Raw genomic sequence first — 16780 nt, forward strand, 5'->3', positions numbered from 1 at the left:
AGCTGATGTTAGGTGGATCTTAGCTGAAAGCAGGGAATACCAGAGGAATGTATATCTGTTTTATTGACTATGCAAAGGCATCTGACTATGTGGATCATAACAAACTGTAGCTGACTCTCAGAAGAATGGGAATCCCAGAACACTTGATTGTGCCAATGATGTCCTTGGAGAGGGACATCATATACTTGGACCAAGAGGCAGTCCTCAGAACAGAGCAAGGAAACTGCATGATTCAAAATTGGGAAGGGTGTGCGCAAGGGATGTGTCCTGTCTCTTGTATGCAGAACAGATTATCCGGGAGGCTGGGCTCTATGAGGAAAAATGTGGGGTCAAGATTGGTGGAAGATCTATCAACAATCTGCGATATGCAGATGACACAACCCTGCTTGCGGAAAGTGAGGAGGACCTGAAGCACTTGCTGCAGAGTCAAGGACTGCAGCCTCCAATATGGATTGAGGCTCAATATCAAGAAGACAAAGATTCTCACCACTGGGCCAACTGGCAGCATCAGGATGGATGGTGAAGAGACTGAGAGTATTCACAGCTTTAGTTTGCTTGGCTCCACAGTCAAGACTCTCGGCATCAGTAGCCAGGAAATTAAAAGACGTATTGCGATGGGATAGTCTGCTGTTAGGGACCTCTCTAAAGTACTGAAGAGCAATGGTGTCTCTCTGGAGACTAAGGTGCATCTGATACAGGCCATGGTCTTTGCAATCACTTGTTATGCATCAGAGAGCTAGAAAATGACTAAGGAGAAAAGGAGAATTGATGCCTTTGAGCTGTGGTGCTGGAGACGAGTATTGAGGGTACCATAGACTGCTAGGAAAACAAAGATTCATCCTGGAAAGGGCCAAACCGGGCAGCTCCTTGAAGGCAAGGATTCTGAGGCTCCGTCTAACATACTTTGGACATGTTGTAAGGAGAGACCTGTCCTTGGAGAGGGACATCATGCTTGGTAGGGTGGAGGGACAGCGCAGGAGGGGAAGGCCCTCTATGAGGTGGATTGATTCAGTGACTGGGGTAATTGGGATGGGTGTATCGGAGATGGTGCGACTGGCACAGGACAAAGCGGAGTTTCGGGCTGTTGTACATAAGGTCGCTATGAGTCGCAAGCGACTCGATGGCACATAATAACAAACAACAACAACCAAAAAAGAAAAGAAAAGAAAACGGAGAAAAACCAAGGAATTAATTCCTTTATGATTTTAATTAGTTTTGGTAGCCTCATGGTAAGAAACTGCAGTCTGAGAAAGGTGAGCCATCTCCTCTCATGTGATTTAGAACCTCTGAAAATCCATTGGAGGGTCAGCTATGAGTGGGTTCCAACTCGACAGTACACAACAATTTATATTACAGAATTCTTCACTTCCTGTAAAACAAACAAAAAACCACTGGCACCTAGCTAATTCTACACTATATCTCTAAGGCTGTAAAGCTTTGCAGAAGGAGACTGCCCACTCTTTTCACACAGTGTAGTGCATGAATTCAAACCATGGATCACTCAGTTAGCAGTATCTTGAGCTTATGTTGTTGTTCTTGTGCCCTTGAGTCAAGTATGACTCACAGCAAACGCTATACACAATAGCTCTGAATCCTGCTCTATCCTGAGCCAATCTCGCTGTCTCGGACACACTTAGCCTTATTAGCTCAGTTACTGTGTCAATCCATCTCATCTAGGGTCTTCCTATCGTGTGCTGTCCCTCGACCCTTCCAAACACAATTTACTTCTCCAAAGACTGGTTCCTCCTGTCTACATGCCAAAGCATGTGAGACAGAACTAAAAATCTTTAAAATATAAAAAATGCAGATCCTACTAAATTCACATGGAAGAAACATAGGCAATCACTTCCTATGCAATTAACTGCTTCTGAAACCCCACTAGTGTGTCAGCTATGGGTCGGTTCCAATTCCTTTTTTTTTTCAGTTCCAACTCTTAAGCCATATAACAACTAACCTCTCAGACTGTATGATGATAATACAATACTAAAATATTTTTCTTTATAAAAGATTATGTAAATGTAAGGCATCATTCTTAGGACTTAATCACTAGTGGTCAAATAACAACTAAGCATTCTACTGTCCATAGCTTAAAACCACCATTGCCACTGGTGATGGACAGAAAGAATCTGACCATTAACTATAAAAATGTATTAGATAAATGTCCATAAACTCAAAAGTATTCATGTATTAGCTCAAATTCAAAGAAGAAATACATTTTAGCATAGCAAAGTATCATTATTTGCAGTAATTTCTTAGGTAGTCATTAGATAATGTTGTTATTTGCCATCACTTCAGGACTGACTCATGGCTGACCCTCTAGTCAACTGTCAGAGGCTGGAAGTCACACAGGAGATTAGCTATCTTTCTCCTGTGGGGCAGGTGGTGGATTCAAACCACTTGTCTTTGGGTTGGCAGTGGTGGATTCGAACTGTCTCACCAGTCAGCTATCAGAGCTCTCGTATTAGATAATAAGGGCTTAGGGAGGAAAATCTAAATAGTTGCTATTGTTTCCACTCACTTCGATAAAACTCAATTACTAATTGTATAATTAACTACATTAAGAAGTATTTTCCTAAGTAACAGCAACTTTAAGTTTACGTCTTTTTAAAAATAGAGACTTACTTTTCATTCTACATATTTCTGCAGGCAAACTCTTCAGTTCATTACTGGCAAGATTCAGTCGCACCAGACTAGATAGTGAAGAAAATCCGGCAGGAATAGTTGTAAGACGATTATTGGAAAGATCCTTTACAAAGGGAGAGACAGAATCAATGAATGAACAGATAAATAAGTGGAGCTTAAATGGTATTTTCCCCAAAAAAATTGTAGTATTGTAAATGTTATGGGATATTTCTATTTTGTCCTACAGTGTAACTAGGAATTAGAATTGGCTGAGTAGCAGTGGGTGAATTGTTCCTTTCCATAGATACCTTGTGTACTACTTTATTGTAGTGCAGTGACTTGCAGAATGCTAACAGAACTTATAGTAGATTTTAAATCTTGATGTATTTGGTTTGTAGAAGGCTGAGGTCCACAGTGGAAGCCTTAACATCATTTATATTCTTGACATAAATTCAGACTTTATTTCAAGTTCTTTCTAACTAGTCATGTATCAAGTCTTTGCAAGCCCCAAGAAAGGAATAATGCCACTGAGACTTCTGGGCAAAATAGTGGACAAGAGAGATGACAGACCAGCCTCTCTACAGCTCACCAGCCAACAAAGGTAACAGGTGTGGATGATAATTCTGGAACCCTGAGAATAAACAAATGACAAAGTACTTAAAATATCTACTGAAGAAAAAGAAAAGGGTTGCAAACATCTTAATAAGGAGACAGATGGAATATAAAATTGTAAACAGTACAGGACAGCCATTGCCAACAGCAATCTGCTTCGTGTCGGAACCTAGAACTACAGCAGTATCCACACCACAGCCCAGCTGACAATGAAAAAGTGCTTCCTTTCCTTACAAGTTTGTTCTCCCTCTATCTCTCCTTTTCTTTGTCTGTTTTGCCTTTTGTTTCTGATTCTCCTTCACTTTGCACACCTCTCTAGTTTTGTCTTTATTTTTTTGGTTTGGGAATGTTTTATGTTGTTTATTTTTTTTTGTCTGTGTCCCATCTTACAAGAAACATTAACAGTATCCAGCCACACATATACCTCCTATCATTTCCCTCATCAAGCAAAACTCCTGTTTCACCTATCTACAAAGGCCTGCAACCAACAACTGCTCTGTCCTCAACTGATCTACAGCAAAGAATTGCACATATAATAACTTCCTCTGTCACACTCATCCAAGACAGGAGGTGAAATAGAAATTATCAAACTAGCAAGAGAAGCAACACACATGACTCAATTCAATAAATCAGAGCAAGATTAACAGTAAGACAGTAATACTACAAGGTCTTAGAAAAAGCATATAATTTCAAACCAGTTTTGAAAAAAAAAAATAAAAAAAAAAATCCATGAGCATAAGATGGAATAAAAAAGTGACCTAAATACCGATATGGAATACTTCTCGGAGAAAAAAATTATTTTGGAGCTTCCAGATGAGAAATTCAAAAGAATGATAGTTAAGTTCTCCGTTAGGGGTGATGAAAAAGTTCAAGAAAGCCATGATACAATCTGTGGAAACAGAAATAAAAAAAATAAATAAATTAAAAAAAAAAAACAAACCAAAAAACTAAACTCTAGAAGAATAATTTTTTTTTTTTTACCCACCGAAGAATAATTTTTTTAAAATATTTTTATTTTATTATCTTTTTGTGTGTGTATCATCAAATTGGATCTGACTGGTAAAGGAGGAGACTGTCCCTCCTTCTCCAGAGGAGCATCTGGTGGATTTGAACCACACACCTCTGGGATTTCAGTGCAGCTTCTTGCCACTAGGCCACCAGAGCTCTGAGAAGAATTTAAAAAAAAATAAATATAAAACATTACTTATTTCTTTTTTAAAAACAATGAAAGAATTTTTCTTTTACTTTTCAAAGAGAAGTGTACTGAGGGGAGGGGTGGGCAGGGAGAAAAGTGCAACAATGAATGAATGGAAATCCAAAATCTCTGTAAATTTTCATTAAAATGAATTAATAATTTTTAAAAAAGCATAAAGAACAATTTTTATAAGTGTAAACATAAATAAATAAAAACCACAACCAACAAAAACCCCAAAAATAAATAAATAAGCGAAAATTAACAGCAAAACAAAAATAGAAAATTGTATTCAGACTGTTAAGACTAAAATTTCAAAAACAGATTAATGCACTAGCAGGATGAAAGAGAAGACTTCCAGAAATAGGACACAGAATAGCATGATGGACAACAAACCCTTCAATATTAGTCTGTTAGAGAAACGATTAAGGAGGAACATCAGGAGGAATTAACTTACAAGTAATTAAAATTTCAGAAAGGAAGAGACAAAAAAAATAAAGACAAGAAAAAGGCAAAGAAGTCTTTGAAGATTTACTGGGGGGGAAACCCCCAAATATAACAACAAAGGAGAAAATGAGCATTCAAGAAGCTCAGTGAAACCCAAAGAGTATGTGTTGTTGTTGTTGTAATGTGCTGTGGAGTCACCTGAGATTCAGAGAGACTATGTACAACAGCTCTGAAGCCTGCCCTGTCCTAAGCCAGTCACACTGACTCCCACACACCTACCCCCCTTGTTGCCCCAGTTACTGAACCAATCTATCTCATCTAGGGTCTTCCTCTCCTTCACTGTCCCTCCACCTTTCCAAGCATGTCCTTCTCCAATGACTGGTCACTCCTGGCCACGTGCCCAAAGTATGTGAGACACAGCTTCAAAATCCTAACCTCCAAGGAACAGCTTGGTTTTACTCTCTTAGATAAATCTATCTTTTCTCTTGGCAGTTGATGATATGTTTAATACTCTTCTTTGGTACAACTCAAAGGCATCAATTCCTCTTTCTTCAGTGTCCAGTTCTCTGATGCACAGCAAGTAATTGCAAAAACCATAGCCTGAATCAGGCATATCTTAGTCTCCTGACTGACATCATTGCTCTTCAGCATTTTGGAGAAGTTTCTAACAGCAGACTTCCCCAATGCATTTTGTTAATTGATTTATTAACTGCTGGTTCCAAGAATATTGACTTTGGAGCTGTACAAGCTGAAATTACTAACAACCTCAATCCCTTCTCCATCTATCATGGTGCTGCCAATAAACCCAGTGGTGAGAATCTTTGTCTTCTTGATGTTGAGCTTCAATCTACATTGAAGACTACAGTCCTTGACCCATCTGCAGCAAATGCTTCAGGTCCTCTTCAGTTCCTGCAAGCAAAATTGTTGTCATCTCTCTAACGCAGATTGTTAATGAGTCTTCTTTCAATCCTAATGTCACATTCCTCCTCATAAAATTCAGCCTCCAAAATTATCTGTTCCCCATACAGATTTAAAAGACATGGAGACAGAACACATCATTGCTGCACTCCTTTCCTAATTCTGAACCCTGAAGTGTTTCCTTGCTCTATTCTAAGAACTGCTTCCTGGTCGAAGTGTAGGTTTCATATGAGCACAATAAAGTGTCCTGGGATTCCATCCTTCTCAAGGCTATCCACCATTTTTTGTGAACTATATGGTCAAACGCCTTTGCACTTGTAAGATACAAAAGCCAAAATGTTAACAGTATGAAGAAAGAAAGAGACAATTCCACAAAAATAGTACTGTATACCGTTGAGCCCGAACAGACCCATAGCTGATTCTCAAATGAGTCTGCAAAGGCAATAAATCACATGGGAGGAGATTGTCCATTTTTCTCCTTAGGAGCAACTGTGGGTTCAAACCACATACCTTTTGCACTGGCAATGCAATTCCTTACAACTAAGCCACCAGAGCCCCCTACAATAGGAGCCTACTTGGAGACTTCAATACTTCACTTTCAATGAAAGATATTACAACCAGAAATAAACTCAACAAATATATCATTAACAATCTGGATTTTGTAAACATACATGAACACTCAGTGGTAAAGATGCTGCAACACAAAGGAATATAGCTTGAAAATACCAAAGGAGGAAGATGGGCAATCTCCTCCCTTGCTATTTACTTCCTCTAAAAACCCACTGGAGAGTCAACTGTGAGTCAGTTCTGATTTTATGATACACAAGAACTAACCAATAAAAGCACAATATACGTTCTTCTACAGTGTACATGATATATCTTCCAGAATAGACCAATGGATCCCTCCACTGCCATTTATTTTATGTCTCTCCAATGTTTCCCCCCAACAAATTTATGTGTAATCTGATTAAATCAAGGAGTGGTTAAGAAAAATGTGTAAATTTTTTTTTTAGACACAAAAACTGATGAAGGAAAAATCAAGGAAAACATATTTATAGAAAAAAATTAGATGCTAAAAATTTTTTTTTCTGTTAATAAAAATAAAATTTAAGTCCCTAGAAAACAGACAAAATGCTTGGAAAGGTGGAAGGTCAGAGAAAAAAAGACCCACAAGAAGAGAGATTTAAATAATGACTATAGCAATGGGTTCAGGTATATCTGGGATGATGAGGATGCCACAGGAAAGGGCAAGGTTCAGATATGACACAACACCACCTAACAACAGAAAACTAGCCCAGTGTTTAAGCAGTTGGTTGCTAATGAAAAAGGTCAGAAATTCAAACCTATCAGATGTTTTGCAAGAAAAAGACATGGCCGTCTGCTTTCCAAAGATTTATAATCTTGGGAACCTTTTGGGGCAGTTCTCCTCTGTCCTATAGGATCACTGTGAATGGGAATCAATTCAACAGCAATGGGTTTTGTTTTGAATTTATATACATCATCAGGAAAATGGTTTTTAATTAAGAATTGTTGCAATGGAGGGCCCTTTCGTTCTACTGAACAAGTATGACCAGAAGAGGCTCAATAGTCACACATGAACAAAGCTGTATTAAACCAAGGGAGCTTTCAAGCAGGAGAGGTGGCTCAAAAGTGGAGATTCTCATTCCTCCCCTAGCCTCTGTGCTCTAGAAACACAGGTTTCAAGGACTTATAAGGGTCTTCAGGTGGGAGAAAGTATCATGTTTATTCACTAAAATTCTAGAAATCAGTGAGACACAAGATTTTAGTGACCAGGTGCTCACAGGCAATGTTCAAGATGAAATCAATTGCAAACGCCTCTGGGGTTGACATATATTCTGAAATACTGCGTGTGCCGTTTCCTATGCATTGGAACAAATAAGACTTTTCTTATAAAACATACTGGTCACTGCATGAAGCATTTTGCATGCTCAGGAAACTGGCTCAAGGTAGTGGTTCTGAAAAATATCCATGGGGAACTGGTTAAGCATAAATCTTCCAGCAGGAATTTTCTGTGTTCCAGGATGTGAGTTTTAACTTTATCTTTAAACACAGAATAAACTCCCATTGTTTGGTTTAATGTTACAAGGAAGCAGAAAACATAGTTATAAAAATGGAGGTTTTTGTGTTCTTGGTATGTTGACTTGCTATTAATTTTTGACAGAATATTACTCCTTAAAAACTCTCAAACTTATTGTCACTGGATTGAAGTTCACTCACAATTGACCTTCCAGGAGATTTTTAGGAGATATAATAATCAGCACCCTTTAGTAAATCAGCACAACTCCCTACTATGCCACCTAGTCAAATGTTTGTGGTAAAGTGGAAAATAAAAGGGGGCTACTTGTTGGACTCAAAATGACTCATGTTCAAAGCCTGACTTTGTTATATAAATATATTTTGTTTTATAGATACACATACGCTGTTGTTATGTGGCAGTGACTCAACTGTGAAGAATAGCAACCCTATGGACAATAGCTCTGGTCTTTGCCCTATCCTAAACCAGTCTCTTTGTCTTCAATACACCTGCTCCCACTAACATAGTCACTGTGTCAATCCATCTCATCCAGGGTCTTCCTCTGCTGCCCTGACCCTCCTCCCTTCCAAGCCTGATGTCCAGTTCCAAGGACTGGTCTCTCCTGGCCAAGTGTCCAATGTACATGAGATAGAGTTTCAAAATCTTTCTTTCAGGGAGCAACCTGGTTTCATCCTCTCCAGAACTGACCTGTTTTCTTCACAGTCCATGGTGCATGTTCAATACTCTTCTCCAGCACATCTCAAAGGCATTGATTCTTCTTTCATCCTTCATCATTATCCAGCTTTCTGACGCATAGCAAAAACCATGGCCTCGATCCGGCACATCTTAGTCTCCAGACTACCACTGTTGCTCTTCAGCACTCTGGAGAGGTCCCTGGCAGCAGACTTTCCCCATGCAACTCATCTTTTGATTTCCTGACTGCTGGTTCCAAGATTGTTGATTGTGGATTCGATAAGATGAAACTGTCAACAATTTAAATTTCTTCTCCATCTATCATCATGTTGCCAACTGAGCCAGTAGTAAGAATCATTGTTTCCTTAAGGTTGCACTTCAATCCGTATTGGAGACTGCTATCTTGATCTTCTGCAGCAAATGCTTTAGGTCCTTTTCAGTTTAGGCAACCAAGGCTGTGTCATCTGCATAACGCAGGTTGTTGTTAAGTCTTCTTCCACACCTGATGCCACATTCTTCCTCATATATCTCACCCTCCCAGTGATCTGTTCCACATGTAGACTGAAAAACTATGGAGAAAGAACACACCCCTGACACACTCATTTCTTGTTTTAGAACCATGCAGTGTTTCCTTGCTCTGTTCAGACAAGTATAGGTTTTGCATGGACACAAAGTTCTTAGATTCCCATTCTTCTCAATATTAGCTACAATTTGTTGTGATCCCCAAACTCAAATATCTTTGCATAATCAAGAAAACACTCATAAGACATTCTTCTGGTACTCTTTGCTTTCAGCCAGGATTCATCTGACATTGGCAATGATGTCTCCAGTGCCACCACTTCTTCTAAATCCAACTTGTATTTCTGGCAGCTCTGTGCCAGTCATTTTTTTATGATCTTCAGCAAAGTTGATAGATAGATAGATAGATAGATAGATAGATAGATAGATGCAAGTCGGAACTGACTTGAAGCTGACCTTCCAAGAGGTTTTCAGAAGCAGTAAATCACATGGGAGGAGACTGCCCAGCTTTTTCCGACAAAGCAGCTGGAGGATTCTAACCACATGCCTTTGGATTGGCAGTGCAGCTCCTTACCATTAAGCCACCAGAGTTACAGAGGATATAAAAACTCTTAGTGACACATAAAACACAATGTAAAGTTACTGTCGTTATTATTAATACTTCTTGCTGCTAAACTGATTGCAACTTACAAGGATCCCAGAGAACAGAACAGATTTGACCTATAGGCTTTTTCAGGGCTGTAAATAATATAGAAACAGACTGTCATGTCCTTCTCACAGAGCAGCTATAGCCAGTGAGTTCGACCTGAAAAACTTATGGTTAGCAGTCCAGTGCTAAGCCACTGTGCCACCAAGGTCTATCATTCTTAATAATATGATTAAAATCTATCTAATTGCAGAACAGTCACCTCTATTTAAGTAAAGAAGATTTCTGGCTGGAAATGTAGTCAGTTTGAGAAATGAAGAACAAAAGGCAAGCTTTGGAAGGATTATCTGAATAATAAGGCAGCAAGCCAGACGAAAAGGGATGATGCCTTTTAGGGAATAAGTAGAAAGGGATATGGAAAAGGGAATTAATGTATGTTAAAAACAACTTTCTCTATTCTATTGTGTTCTGAATTAAAAGTTGATTTCATAAAATGGCTAATTTAGCAATCTCATTGAAATGAATTTACTGATAATGGAGCTATGTACTCAGCTGTCCAACTTCCCATAATTTAATTCCTCAGCCTCATGAAAAGTAGTCCAAAATTTAAAAAAAAAGAAAAAAAAAAAGTAGTCCAAAATTAGATAAAAATAATAAAATTGCAACTTACTAAATCTTCTAAATTGAAGAGTTGTTCAAATCCCTCTGGTATGCAAGACAGCTCATTATGCTGGAGATACAGGCCTTTCAGGTTTCTTAGGTTTGTAATTTCTTCTGGGAGCATTTTCAGTTTGTTATGGCTATTGATTAATAAAAATAAATGCTGAATAATTCAGTCAAAATAAAAGAAATATTTATCAGCAATAAAGAGGTATTTTTGGTAACCAATTACATGAGCTCATTTACATTGTGAACTATGATAATTAATTTTTAAGTACCCATCAAATGTCACATGCCAAAAGTACAAACTCAGTAAAATGACAGCAATCATTTAAATGACAGTAATTTCAAGGAAAAAGAAAAGTGAAACGGTTTTAAATTAAGCAATTTGTGGATTTTTGATTGTGTGCTTAAAATCAATTCTTGACTAGGTGCAATATGAAATATCAGAGAATTCTGAGAGAAACACAAATATATACACACTATAATGAAGTCACATTTGGGGGGATTCACTCACTCATTCAGAGCTGTCCATTTAGAACCAACTCATAACTGACTGTCCACTGGGTTTCTGAGACTGTATACTGCACAGGAGGAAATGACTAATCTCTCTTATGTAGAGCTGCTGGTAGATTTGTGTAGACTCTGGGATGGCAGCACAACTCTCTATAAACTACATCACTAAAGGTAGCACTTTCTGTTTAAGATATAACATATCAAGTTCAATATAATATACTATTCACTATTTTTTTGTATTTGGTCTTTTCACCTAAGTTCTGAGAATATATTTAACATGCTAGTTTGGGGTAATCTCAATTCACTAAGAATAATATCAACCTGCTGTTGTTGGGTACTGAGTTGCAACCAAGCCATAACCTGGACTCTACAGTGAGTTTTTAGAAACAGTTAATTAGGTGGAAGGGGACACTCCATCCTTCTCCCATAGAGCAGACAGTGGATTCAAACTGCATTCTTTTGGGTTGGCAGTGTAACCCCTAACCACTAAGCCACCAAACTAGATAATACTAACTAAAAATCCAAACCAATTATCATTCCTTCCATCTGGTTTCCAAGGCTGTAAACCTTTAGCAAGAATGTATCATCTTTCTGATGAAAAGTAATTGATAGATTCAAACTCGTTAGCAGTCTAACAATATACTACTACCAAAATTTCTTAAGAAAGATGTTGCTGTTATTGTTCTTGTTAGGTGCCATTGAGTAAAGTATGCCTCACTGTGGTGGCCTTACGAACAAGCGACATGAACCCTGTCCTATCTTTTGCCATCCTGATCTTTCATATTTGAGCCTATTGCAGCAGTCACCATGTACATGCACCTGGTTGAATGTCTTCCTCTTTCGCCAACTTTTCACCTTTCCATATACGATGGCTCTTCACCAAAGAATAATCTCTCCTAGTAACATGCCCAAGTATGTGAGACGAAGCTTTGCTATCTTTGCCTCCAAGAAGCACTCTAGCTGCATTTTTTCCAAGATATATCTGTTTGTTATTTTAGTAGCCCATGGGCTATTCAGTACTCTTCTCTAACACTCTACCTAAAAGGCACAATTCTTCTTCTGTTACCCTTTTTCATTGTCCAGCTCTCATATACACAGCAAGTGACTGAAAAGACCATGACCTAAATCAGGTGCACTTTAGTCTTCAAATTTACATCACTGCTGTTCAGTAATTTGGAGAGGTCCTTGATTGCGCACTTTCTAAATCTCCCGACTGCTAGTACCAAGCATACTGTTTGTGGATCTAAGTAGGATGAAGTTGTTGACCCTAGAGGTCCAGTGGTGAGGATTTTTGTTTTCTTCATGTTGATATAACAAATATACATACATTGTTGTTGATTGCCTTCGAGTCAAACATGACTCATAGCAACAACATGAACAGAAAGCTTGAAGCCCCTCTACAACTATCGACATTTATCAAAGTTTATACAGTGTGTGTGTGTGTGTGTGTGTACACACACACAAAGAAAGTATATTAAAGACTATAGTTTTTTGATCTTATAAAGGAAGCACTCGAGCCCTCCTCACTTTCAGCAAGCAAGGTTGTGCTGTTATCTGCTAAAGCAAGTTACTGATGAGTCTGTCTACAATTCTGATATCACATTCTTTTTTTCAGAGTCCAGCTTCACAAATGATTTGCTCAGCATACAGATTCAATAGGTCTGGAAAAGGATACAATCCTGATGCACACGTTTCCTGATTTTAAAACATGCCGTGTTCCTTAGCTTTGTTCAGACAATATACTCTTGTCTTGATATAGGTATAGGTTTCACAAGAGCATGATTAAGGGGCCTAGGATTCTCATTTCTCAATGTAAGCCATAATTTGTTATGACTCCCCACAATCAAAAATATTGCTGCACAGTCAATAAAGCATAAATAGACATTCTTCTGGTATTCTCTGCTTTCATCTAGGATCAATCTGGCATCAACAATGATATCCATGGATACATTGGCTGATAATTCAGAAATAAAAGAACTATTTCCAAGTTTATCACAACTTAACAATTCAATTAGGCTCAATTTTCATGCTATGCACATTTACTTCATAAATAGCAAGTAGGAAAAAATGAATGGGACACAATTTAAATTACATTACAAATAAAACACTTATGCTGTTATGTGCTGTTGAGTTGCCTGTGACTCACAGTGACCCTATGTGCAACAGCTCTGAAGCTTGCCCTGTCCTAAGCCAGTCTCATTGACTCCAGCACACCTATCCCCCATTGCTCTAGTTACTGTGTCAATACATCTCATCTGGGATCTTCCTCTCTTGTACTGTCCATCAACCCTTCCAAGCATGATGTCCTTCTTCAAGGATCAGTCCCTCCTGGCCACATGTCCAGAGTATGTGAAACAAAGTTTTAAAATCCTAGCCTCTCGGAGAAAATTGGTTTCACCCTCTCTAAGACAGACTTATTTGTTTTCTTGGAAGTTCATGGTATGTTCAAGACTCTTCTCCAGCACCATAACTCAAAGGCATCAATTCTTCTTCTGTCATCCTTAGTCATTGTCCAGCTTTCTGATGCATAGCAAGTAACTGCAAAGACAATGGTCTGGATCAGGCACACCTTAGTCTCTAGTCTGACATTACTGCTTCTCAGTACTGGAAAAGTCTCTGACAGCAGATTTAACTAATGCAATTCATCTTTTGATTTCCTGACTGCTGACACCAAAAGTGTTGATTGTGGAGCTGAGCAAGCTGTAACTTAAAAACCTCTATCTCTTCTTTGTTTATTACGGTGCTGCCATTTGGCCCAGTGATGAGAAACTTTGTCTTCTTGATGTTGAGTTTCAATCCGTATGGAAGACTACCATCCTGGACTTTCTGCAGCAAGCGCTTCAGGTCCTCCTCAGTTTCAGCAAGCAGAGTTGTGTTATCTGCATAGCGTAGGTATTGATGAGTTGTCCTCCAATCCTGATGCCACATTCCTCCTCATAAAGCCCAGCCTCCCAAATAATCTGTTCTGCACACAGATTGAAAAGGTATGGAGACAGAATGCATCCCTGATGCACTCTGTTCCTGATTTTGAACTGTGCTATGTTTCCCTGCTCTGTTCTGAGGCTGCTTCCTGATATAAGTATAGATTTACCATAAGCATAATCAAGTATTCTGAGAGTCCCATTCTCCTCAAAGTTAACCACAGTTTGCTGTGATCCACACAGTCAAATGCCTTGCATAGTCAATGAAAGACAGATAGATATTCCTCTAGTATTCTTTGCTTTCTGCTATTGATGATAACGTCTCCAGTGCTACAGCTCTTCTAAACCCAGCTTGTATTTCTGGTTGTAGGCATACCCCTATTTATCACAGCGTTATTCACAATGGTAAAGAGATGGAAACTGCCTAAGTGTCTGTCAACAACTGAATGGATAGAAAAACTATGGCTAGAAAAACCGTGGTACATTCACACAAAGGACTGCTATGTAGCATTGAAAAATAACTCATAAAATGCTACACAAATGGGTGAACCTGGCAGACATGCTGAATGAACTATCTCAATCACAAAGGAAAAATTACTGTGTAACTCCATTATTGTAATAGGATTGAGATGAGAGAGGAGGAAAGAGCAAGAAAAGAATAAATATAAAATAAATACTGCATTATGAAAAGAACAGATGATTAGAAACCATGTGTATGACAATTAATAGTCTTACATGGGGAACTAATTTAAAAAAGCATAATTTTAAAAAGTTTATAAAACACTTATCCTTTCTTAACTCTCTCGATATCTGATGTTTCATATTTATAAGAGTGAGAACCTACTACTTTGTGTATTAGTAACATACATTTGGCAGTTAGGAAGAGTGAGATAACACAGTAGAGTAAGGCTGACTATGATGGTTAAGATGATGTGTCAACATGGCTACATTACAATCACAGTTGTTTGGCAGTTATGTATTGATATAAATTGGCTGTTTGAGATGATGGAATCAAGCTCGATTTTTTTATTTGTTTAACCTTTATTTTTGCACTGTTTTAAGTTGACTAAGTATTGTCTATGAACTAAAATCTTTGCTAAGGATCTATCTGGTTAGAGAAGTAATTCTAGCTTTGTATTTCTTCCAACTCCTTTCTCAAATAAATTGCCAATCCTGCAGTAGTAGTCACACCCTTGAAGTGTTCAAATCTAAAGATAAAGCCATATTTACCCCACAGTCCTTTTCTCTTCTCTACACTTTTATCTAGCCTTGCCTTTGTAGGCTACATTCATACATTTGATTTGTCAGCAGCGCAAGAGGTTACATATTATCCCAGCAGTGCTTTTGTCCCTTTGATTTATACAGGGAAGAGGTTGTGGTAGTAATAAACAATTAGCACCATTTTATGTATCTATAAATATTTCTGATGATTTATGGTAATTTGGCATTTTTCACCAAATGAGAACTGTTAGTTAAATAACTATTCTCCTCAAACCAGTTAACTTTTATTCAGAAAAGAGATCTGTCATATTTTTTAAATGAAGGTTTTTAAAATTTTTAAGCACTTGAATTTCTTTTTCTAAACAAAGTGTTTTCTAATCTTCCAGCTATATTTTACTGAAAATCTAGGTGGATATGAGTAGGGGAAAGTATTAGCTAGGGTCTACTTGACTGACTTCCAATGTATCTGTGTATGATAGTACTAGAAACAAATTCATGGAACCATCATCAACTTAAGCCTTTGAAAAAGTTATAAAACTATTAATTTTTTCATCATTAATGAAAATACCTACATGACATTTAGAAGATTAAGGCAGACTAAAATCTGCAATATTAAAAAAGGTTTTTCTAAAATAAGAACTATTAAAAATTATTTCATGAATATTAAATAAAAATTTTGTTTCTTGTTTTCTAAACCAACTGGCCCTAAATTCTTAAGACCAGAAAACAAATATGTAGTTATAAAAGGAAAAACAAACTACCAAAAATAATCTATGATTCAAAACAATATCCTTAGTCTGCTTTTAACTGCTTTGAGCTAATACAACGATATTTTGTTCAAAGAAGTAATTACATAATATTAGCGTCTGATAGCAATTGTAGACAAAAAGAAGCTTAAATTTACCTGACATTAAGTTTCTGAAGATTTTCTAGTTCTTGCAAAGCAGAAGGAAGGGATGTCAGCTGATTATCATGTATCTAAAATTTGTTAAAAGACAGAGCAGAAATTTCTTGTTATAAAATTAAAAATATAAGCACTTTCCTTTGGAAACAATTTTTCAACAATAATTCTGTTGTTTTAATTCAATATAAGTAAGTAGTTCTATAGGAACTAAAACAAAGAAATTTGAAAGTAACCCAAACACTATTCAGAAACAATAAAGTACAAAGTCATCAATTTTAAATCTTAAAATTTTTTAAAATTCCCTCACTGGGTAGAATTTTTATCCCAATGAGAGATGGTTTAATCACTAATAATAGTCCCCTGACAGTATACTTTATGCTAATATGTTAAAAAAATATATTAAAAACGGAGATTTCTCTTGTGTCCTCACAGAATCATACTGCTTCCAAGTTGATAGAGTTCAAAATTGAATGTTAGTGCTCTCATTGACTGCATTTTAAATCATCATATTATGCCAAACATAATTATTTCTTTTTCTCAATTTTTAACAGTTGAATAGCAAAGGTTTTCTGCCCACAAAAGCCTAAATTTACCTTTGGAGTCTCTTCAAGTAATGATTTATAGTTACTATAAGTAAACTTACATCAAGAATAGTCAGTGCAGGCAAGAGTCTGAGGTCATCTGTAAGTGACTGAAGTTTATTGTTTGATATGATTAGTTTGGTCAAATCTGTCTGTTCCCACCATCGTTCAGTAGCACCAAATGAAAGATTCTGATTAGCTTCTTCAGGGACATCCACATTTATTCTCCAGACACACTGAGGCACTGTTTCCACCATCATCACCCCAACCAAAAAAAAAAAAAAAAAAAAAAA

The 16780-nt window shown here is 37.4% G+C and overlaps 1 protein-coding gene across 1 annotated transcript in view; it reads right to left on the bottom strand.

Moving 5' to 3' along the window:
• The window catches only part of LRRC40 (leucine rich repeat containing 40), a 66825-nt gene that overhangs the window by 37306 nt on the left and 12739 nt on the right, over positions 1-16780 (bottom strand). Inside the window, exons 2-5 of the mRNA XM_006879791.1 lie at positions 16550-16731; positions 15907-15980; positions 10355-10484; positions 2623-2746 (exon numbers count right to left, since the gene is read on the bottom strand). Coding sequence (XP_006879853.1) covers positions 2623-2746; positions 10355-10484; positions 15907-15980; positions 16550-16731 — 510 coding nt within the window. The remainder of the gene's footprint in view (positions 1-2622; positions 2747-10354; positions 10485-15906; positions 15981-16549; positions 16732-16780) is intronic.

The sequence above is a fragment of the Elephantulus edwardii genome, unplaced genomic scaffold (assembly GCF_000299155.1).
Source record: "Elephantulus edwardii isolate Elephantulus edwardi_28Jun2011 unplaced genomic scaffold, EleEdw1.0 scaffold00005, whole genome shotgun sequence".
NCBI classification, from domain to species: Eukaryota; Metazoa; Chordata; class Mammalia; order Macroscelidea; family Macroscelididae; genus Elephantulus; species Elephantulus edwardii.